Source organism: Primulina tabacum, chromosome 1 (genome assembly GCF_025594145.1).
Source record: "Primulina tabacum isolate GXHZ01 chromosome 1, ASM2559414v2, whole genome shotgun sequence".
Taxonomy (NCBI): domain Eukaryota; kingdom Viridiplantae; phylum Streptophyta; class Magnoliopsida; order Lamiales; family Gesneriaceae; genus Primulina; species Primulina tabacum.
In genome coordinates this window covers 19,836,645-19,845,456 of record NC_134550.1, presented here as the reverse complement: position 1 = coordinate 19,845,456, position 8,812 = coordinate 19,836,645, and the positions used below count along the sequence as shown (strand labels likewise).

Here is an 8,812-nt window from a genome sequence, read left to right as displayed (position 1 = left end):
TCGCTGTCGCTGGCACTGTCGTCTCCGGCCACCTCCATCGGTGCTACCTCTTCTTCCTCCATGTTCTCTATCACCAAATGTAAGTAGTTATTCTGATCCTGAAGTCTGTCCATAGCGCTGTGGAGCTTCAAAATGTACCGATCCTGCCTAGCGTTGTACTCCTCCTGGCGCTGACGGGCTTGAGCAGCACGTCCTTGCTCTATCTCCACTCTCTCCCGTAAATCACTATTAAGTGCAACTAAGCATGTGATGCGAACGGAATCGGTCGGTATCTGCAACAGCTGGCTCTCCGCCAAGTCCAGATGATGAGTCAGTCAATCGCTGTACATCAGTCTCAAGTATGTGTCTAACCTCACTAAGCTCTTGTTTCTCCAATCTTTCCTTGGCTAGTTGCGCTTTCAAAGTCGCGATTTCCCTAGTCTGATTATCAATCGTGAGCTGACGCATGCGAAGGGCAGCCTGAGCGCGAGTACGTGGAGCAGCCATTCCCTAGGATAAAAATCGAAAGTAAAGCATCAGAATTGTATTAAGGATAGAAAGGCACAAATAGTAGAAACAAAGTTGTCGTGGAAAATTTTCGATACTCAGAGTTTGTGGAATGATCGAAGGGATAGATCTTTGAAGTTTATTCGAAATTTAGGAAACAGGTGAAAGTTGGTCTCAAATTGGGTTACACTAGGCTTTTGCCAAAATTTGACTTCGCCAAATTTTGTCATGTCAAAATCCCAGCGGGATTATGAACCTGGCGGCTCTGATACCACTTAAATGTCACGCCCCGAGTCCGAAGCATCGGTGACATCCGGCATTGTTTAACAATTAAATTGAAAACAATAAAGCCTCGTATCAAATCAAACCAGTCTTTTTCATAAATAAAGTATTGTCTTACAATGACAATGGAATAAAATACATCAGAGTTTCAAATAGCGAAAACGAAAGGAAAGAAAAATCTTGAGTCCTGATCTTGATCTCCGATTCACCAACCCCAGAAAGCATCTTGCTCTTTCTCATTCAGTTGCTCCTTATTTTTATCTGAAATTTGTAAGGGGTGAGTGTTTTGGGAAACACTCAGCAAGTGGGGGTCGATCGATTCCAACGATACATATAGAACTTAGTTTTCTTAAAACTTTCTTTTAACAGACTTTCAAAACTTAATATTCTTAACTTATCAGGACAGAGACAAATTCGAATAAATGACAGAATTCATCAGATGATTCAGAACAATTCAGAAACCGATTAACTCAATTCAGAACAGAACAAACAGAACACTTTTACTCATCTCATTTCCATGGTCAAATTGTCCCCAATATGTTAGTCCTCTAAGGGGTGAGGCCAGAACTCGATTTTATATCCACCGGTGGGGGCCAGACAGAAATAATTTTATACCAACCATTGGGGGCCAAACAGAAATGGTTTTATACCGACCATTGGGGGCCAGACAGAATCACAATTCTCGTCCCATTTCAAATTGAATTGTAACAGTGTAACAAAGATTTCAGAATTAACAAACAGAACTTATCAGACAGAACTTATGAGAAGTTTCAGATATCAGAGTTTCAACGTATTCAGCGGAATCAAAGAATTTCGAAGCATAGAAGAAAACACATAATCGATCGAAATTTTAAAAGACGAATATCATGTTGTTTTCGAAAATGAGGACACACATTCATGCATGTCATAACTTATTTATTCAAGATTTAAAAATACAAACTAATATACATAACAAAAATCCACTTACAGTAGGTTTGAAGGTAGGTTCGAAATTGCAAACTTTTGGCCCGAACTTGTCTCTCGAAAATTTGACAGCACTTCGACGGAACTTTTACAGATGACGTCTTTATTTCAGCAGCACTTCGACACCGGTCTTTAGCACTTGAACCGCACGAGCAGCACTTCCTTCTTGTTCAATTGGCCGAGAGGTTTTATGGTGGGGGAGAGGGAGCCGAATTTTAAGGCTTTTTGAGTGTGTTTTTCTATCAACCTTAATTTCCTATTTATAGGTGATTTTTGGTCCTTTCATTCTCCTCATGGCCGATTTCTTGGTCCTCAAGATTGGAGTAATGATGCTCATAATGTAGGTACAAAGTTTCATGCATGAAAATCCAAAATCCCATGCATTTTCAAGTTCTAGATTAGTCATGAATGTGGCTCAAAATCCCATGCACTCCTTAAATGTCATCTTGATTTTCTAAAGGGTCATTTCCTGCATCATCAATATGTCCTAGCTCTTAGCTCCTCCCGCAGCTCTTTCATGGGTTAATGCGAAGGTCATTTCTTGCACATTTAATTTGTTCAAGCTCTTGGCTCAGCTTATAGCTCCCTTTTTGGTCTTGTTAGGACAAGCCTGGTTGAGCTTCTTTGAGCTGAAAGTTCGAGTCCTTGAGCTGGGGTTTTACTCTTCCAGTGATAATTCTTCAATGGATATGGTTGCTTGCAGTTTGGCCTCCCGTTGAGTCAGTCACCGAGCTTTGAAGCTACTTCCTCGAGTTAAATTTTCTGAAAATCTAAGTTAACATTCAAGTTTTATAGTTAGGATGAATATTGTTAAGCTTAGTTTGAGTTAAATTTCAAGTTCGAATTTCTTACATGATTTGTTTCGGATCGGAAAATCCCGGGTTCTCATATCATGGATCTTTCGAACGGGTACATCCACCGGAAGTACACTGGTCCACATAATCGAACTTCTCGAACAAGATGAACTGTTAAGTGAAGTATGACATCGAAGAAAGAAGGGGGGAAATATTGCTCCAATAAGCAGAGTGTAACAACCAAGTCAGATTGCAGCTTATCTAACTTCGCTACATCTATCACCTTGCAACAAATATCTTTGAAGAAGAAGCATAATCTTATGATGGCATATCTAACATGTTTTGGTAATGCATCACGTATGAGTATTGGCAGGAAATGCTGCATTAGAACATGACAATCATGAGATTTCAAGCCAATCAATTTCAACTCAGACAAGGACACAAGATTTTTCAGGTTCGATGAGAAACCTTCTGGGACTTTTATATCCATTATCGACTGACAAACTTGTAATTTTTCTTTTTTTGTGAATGAGTATGCAGCAGGAGGAAGATATGTTCTTTTTTCACCAAATTTAGGTGCCAATTCAGGCCTAACTCTTATTTGAACCATGTCCAACCTAGCTGCCACATTGTCCTAGGTTTTTCCTTTAACATTCATCAAAGTATTAATGAGAGATTCGAAGAAATTTTTCTCTATGTGCATCACATCGAGACAATGCCTAACATGCAGGTGTTTCCAATAAGGAAGATTGAAAAAAATTGATTTTTTCTTCCAACATTTTCTGAAATCTGTTGATCCAAAATCTTTTTCTTCTTTACTATCTTCCAAATTATTGTCCTTTGCATTCTTTCTCTTTTTACCTTTCACACTAATCTTCTTTCCGAAAACACACCTTATGTCAGAAAGCTTGTCAAACAAAGCAACCCCAGATAATGGTGTAGATGATTCTCCATGTTCTTCCATACCATCGAACTCTTTCATTTGCCTCCGATATGGGTGAAACCGTGGTAGGAATCGTCTATGACCAACAAATGACATTTTCTTCCCATTTTCCAAATGCTTTGCACAAGTATCTTCTTTGCATACTGGGCATGCATAATAACCATGTGTAGTACATCCACTAAGGTTACCATAGGCTGGAAAGTCATTGATGGTCCATAGTAAGACTGCTTTAAGAGTGAAAAATTGTCTTCGATAAGCATCATAGACACCATCAACTCCATCCCACAATCGTTGCAAATCTTCAACTAACACATCAAGATAGACATCTATATCGTTTCCTGGCTGTTTAGGCCCTGAAATGAGCATAGTTAGCATGATGAATTCTCTCTTCATACACATGTTTGGAGGCAGATTATAAGTGACCAACATAATTGGCCAGCAACTGTACCGACTACTAAGGTTGCTATAAGGATTAATGCCATCAGCTGCAAGTGCCAGGCGAAGATTTCTTGGTTCACTTTCAAAGTCGGGCCACATATGATCCACCAACTTCCAAGATGGTGAATCAGCTGGATGACGTAACTGACCGGGAACTCCTGTGGTTTCTGCATGTCATGTTAAATTTTTGGAGGTATGTAGAGATTTAAATATGCGCTTAAATCTTGGTATGGGAGGGAAATACCACAACACCTTTGCATGAACACCTTTCTTCTCAACGTTCTTCTTGGTTAGCTTCCACCGTGACAAGCCACATTTAGGGCAGTTTATGCAGTCTTTATATTGCTTCCTATAAAGAATGCAATCATTGGAACAAGCATGAATCTTTTCATGACTCAACGCCAAACAACTCAATCTCTTTTTTACATCATACATTTTGGTTGGCAGGTTGTGATTATCTAGGTAGCATATCCCCAAAATCCATTAGTAGATTGGAAAATAGAGCGTCACTCATCTCATGCTTTGCTTTGGTGTTGTATAGTTTCATAATTGCACTCAACTTTGTGTAACGCTTACATCCATTATACAAAGGTTTCTCTGCTTCCTCCAAAAATTCCATAAACGCTTCTGGATTTTCTGTATAGTTATCATATGCTGCCTCACACATATTAGTGGTTTCAAAGTGTCCGTGATAATTACCAATTGGCTCCTTGTTCGTGCTCAAATTTACTTTGTCACTTTCAGCAGACTCACCGTGCCAAATCCAATTCACATAATTTTGACTAAAACCATGCAAATAAAGATGCTCTTGAATGGACTTAGCTGGTCTTTTTTTAAGATTTTTATATTTGCAACAAAGACAATGAATTAAATTGGGGTCAATATGGGGATTCTCTAAACAACCTCTGATAAACAGTTCCACACCCTCCTCGTACTGTTTTGACCTTCTATCCGAGTGAATCCAAGATTTATCCATTTCAATACAGCAAAATACCAGAAATATATAACAATAAATTTGATCTAAACCTGAAAATATTACATTTAATAATGTCATTTTCAATTTAATTTGTTGAACGCAAAAAAAAAAACGAAAGATGACTACAAATTGATGATAATAAGACAACATTGGTAAGTAGACATTTTAATCAAGAAAATTAGTACAGAAAAATGGATATCTCTTCATAGCACGATTGGAAAAGCCTCAACACTCAGATGCATATAAGTTAGAAAAACAAAAAAAATCGACAGAGACAATGACTAACAAACTCCGTCATGTCCAGTCCTCAACACACAGTGCATATAAGTTAGAAAAACCGAAAATTAGACAATGCGTAACAAGAAGGGTACAACAAATATTTTAGACAATGCCGAAAATTAGGAATCCAGAGACGGACAACCAAGCAACAACAAGAAATTAACCAATTATCATTCCAATCAATACCACACCTCGGGAAACTGGTGACGGACTAACACAGGTAAAGCAATATCGTTCCAGTCAAAATAGGAGAAGAAACAAAGGCGCAGGGGATGGCGGTTGTGTATCTCAGTCGCTTCTACTGTCACAGTGCTTTGAACGGTGGTGGTGGTGGTGGGTTTTGCTTCCCTCTCGGTGAGTGGAACGACGGTGGTGTTGGTGGTTCGAAGCGAACGGCGGTGAGTGGAACGGCGGTGGTGTTAGTGTTAATTTTCAAGGAAAATGTGGATAGATCGAATGAGCTCGCGTACGTCTCTGATCGAAGGAATATAAGATATAATCGATATATATTAAATATTTAATTAAACTTACCGGTTCATCTTATTACTTCAGTATGAACTTATTTTCCTTATTTTTTACTTCATCAACATTGATATGCTGAAGTAAAATATAATAAAAAAATATAATGAAGCCCGTGTTTTTAAACATCCGAAGTAAAATATATTATTTTACTTCGCTTGTGTTATTACTGAAGTTATTGGTAATGTATTACTTCGTAATTTATTATTGCCGAAGTAACGCATGCCGAAGTAAAATCCGATTTTTTTCTACTAGTGAATTAGTTTCTTCCATACAAGGTTGAAAGAAATTTTAACTAGGTTATTGGGACTTAGGTCAATAGGCTGATAAGGAATTATGTTCTAAGATTCTATATTGGTTTTAAGTTTTGAGATATTAATCGTGATAATTTTAAGATAGAATAAAATAAGTATGGATATGCATATATTCAGTGCCGATTTTATTTAGTGTACTATGGTAAATTTCAAAGTCATTCTGAGAATTGGTTGGCTGGACAAGAATCATGCAATGGTAAATGGTTTGGGGTAAGAATGCCAAACTCCAATCTAAGAATAAATCATATTTTATGGTAAGGATAAGGAACCGAAATCCTTCCTTTCTGCCTCTAAGATCTAGAAAGGCATGGAGTACGGGAAGAAGTCTAACTAGCAAAGAAAAAGAAGGAATTAAGCTCAAGATATAAAATATTCCTGTGGTAGCGAGCTTCGGAAAGGTTACTTTGAATTATCTCAGCCTGTGAAGTAGAATTCGAAAGTAACTTGATGGTTCGTGCTACACTAAAATCTAAGGAACCCTAGCAAATGGCTTCAGGTAAACTCAAGAAGCTGAAAGATCAATTCCGAAATTTGTTAGTCAAAAACAAATCTGACTAAGTGCCTCTCCTTGGGAGCTTCAATCTTATTGACACAAAAGAATGGTGAAAGCACAAGATAGTGTGTCGATCTATAAAGAACTCAATAAGATCAAGAACAAATGTCATTTTTAAAGAATAGATGACCTTTTCTATAAGTTAAAAGGAGCTAAGATCTTTTCGAAGCTCTATCTAAGGTCAGACTACCACAATTGAAGGCCAAAGCAGAGAATATTCCTAAAACAGCCTTAAAAAGAAAAGGGTATGGACACTATGAGTTCACGATAATACCTTTTGGCCTGACCAATGCTCCAGCAACATTCATAGAACTCATGAGCAGAGTGTTCAAGAAAATTCCTCGACAAGTTTGTGTTAGCATTTATTGATGACATTCTTGCATATTCAACAAGTGAGTAAGACCGCAAAAAAGATCTTCGTCTTGCTCTACCGATGCTCAGAGGAAAATAACTAAATACTAAATTTAAGAAATGTGAATTTTGATTAAAAAAATGTCACATTCTTCGGTCATATAATCTATGAAATGGGCATATCAGTGGATCACCAATAAGGAGGAGGCAATCATAGACTGGCCTTGATCGAATACTTGAATAGAAATTTGAAGTTTTTGGGATTAGTTTGCTATTAAGAAAATGTGTTGAAGGATTTACTTCCGCTCACCAAGCTCACTCAGAAGAACTCTAAATTCAATTAGAGATTCTTGGATAAGAAACCCTCAGCTCAAAAGCTAAAACCCTCAACTCAAGGAAGTTCATTTATTCTTGGGGAGAAAACCCCTAGCTCATGAGCTCGATCTTTCAGCTCAAAGAAGCTCAACCATGCTTGTCCTAAAAAGGCCAAAAAGAGAGCTAAAGGAGGAGCTAAAGGTTTGGACACACTTATTATACAAGAAATGACCATTGAGATAACCAATGAAGGAGCTAAGGGAGGAGCTAAGAGGCTAGGACAAATTTATGGTGCAGGAAATGACCTTTGGTGCTTGAGATGCTTTGACCACAATTATTGCTTCCTTGTAGCCCAAGATTTCGGCCAAGGCTAGTGGAAGGGTCTCAAATTCCTCTATAAATACTACACCATGGATGAAAGAAAAGGCACTCAAAAATTCAGCATGAAAATCGGTTCCTTTCCCCCACAAAATCGTTCCAAAAAAATCGGCCAAGACAAGGAGAAGCTTCGTGCTGTCGAGTGCTAGATCTCTACGTCATAGTGCTGCTGAAATAATAAGAGTGTTTGTTCAAATTGTAAGTCGAAGTGCTGCCCAAAATCCGAGAGGAAACTTCGTGTCAACATCTACAAATTTCGGTTCTATCCTCAAAATACTGTAAGTGGGTTTTCGATATATATATTCGTTTGTATTTTTAAATCTTGAATATATAAGTTATGACATGCATGAATGTGTATCCTCATTTTTGAAAACAGCATGATGTCCGTCTTTTAAAATTTCGATCGATTATATGCTCTTTCTGTTCTTCGAAATTTGTTGATTCCGTTGTATCCGTCTGAAATTCTGATATCTGTAATTCTGATAAGTTCTGTTCGATAAAAATCTGAAATCTTTGTTACACTGTTACTATTCAATTTGAAATGGGACGAGAATTTTGATTCTGTCTGGCCCCCAATGGTGGGTATAAAACCATTTCTGTCTGACCCCCACCGGTGGGTATAAAACCGAGTTCTGGCCTCACCCCTTAGAGGACTAACATATTGAGGACAATTTGACCATGGAAATGAGATGAGTAACAGTGTTATGTCTGTTCCGATCTGTTTTGTTTTGAATTGTTCTGATCTGTTTCTGAACTGCTCCGAATCGTCTGATAACCTTTGTCTCATATTTGTTTCGTTTCTGTTATGATGAGTTAAAAGTAATAAGATTTGAAAGTTTGTTAAAGAAATATTTTAAAGATTAAGTTCTATATGCATCATTGGAAATCGATCGACCCTCACTTGCTGAGTTTTTCCCAAAACACTCACCTCTTACAAATTTCAGATAAAAACAAGGAACAACTGAATGAGAAAGAGCAAGATGCTTTTTTTGGGGATGGTGAATCAAGAATCGAGATCAAGATTCAAGAATTTTATTTTCCTTTGTTTAGTTCCGCATTTGCAACTCTGATGTATTTTATTGTCAATGTAAAGACAATGTTTTAATTATGAAAAAGACTGTTTTTTGGCATTTTGATACGAGGCTTAATTGTTTTCAAGAAATTGTTAAACAATGCCGGATGTCACCGACGCTTCGGACACGGGGCGTAACATCAAGTATG

General features: G+C 37.7%; 1 protein-coding gene across 1 annotated transcript; it reads right to left on the bottom strand.

Moving 5' to 3' along the window:
• Positions 1-2,616: 2,616 nt before the first annotated feature.
• On the bottom strand, positions 2,617-4,341 carry LOC142506126 (uncharacterized). The gene is made up of 3 exons (XM_075619282.1): positions 4,173-4,341; positions 3,250-4,073; positions 2,617-3,159 (listed from the first exon to the last, which is right to left on the bottom strand). Exons 1-3 carry the CDS (start codon positions 4,339-4,341, stop codon positions 2,617-2,619), a joined length of 1,536 nt encoding a protein of 511 aa, XP_075475397.1.
• Positions 4,342-8,812: the final 4,471 nt, after the last annotated feature.

Excerpts from the sequence above, each read along its gene's own strand:
- LOC142506126 (XM_075619282.1), bottom strand. The coding sequence starts at position 4,341 with ATGTATGATGTAAAAAAGAGATTGAGTTGTTTGGCGTTGAGTCATGAA. Across the intron at positions 4,074-4,172 it reads GAAGAACGTTGAGAAGAAAG|AAACCACAGGAGTTCCCGGT; the intron begins GTGTTCATGCAA and ends CATGACATGCAG. Across the intron at positions 3,160-3,249 it reads CTTATTGGAAACACCTGCAT|GACAATGTGGCAGCTAGGTT; the intron begins GTTAGGCATTGT and ends GGAAAAACCTAG.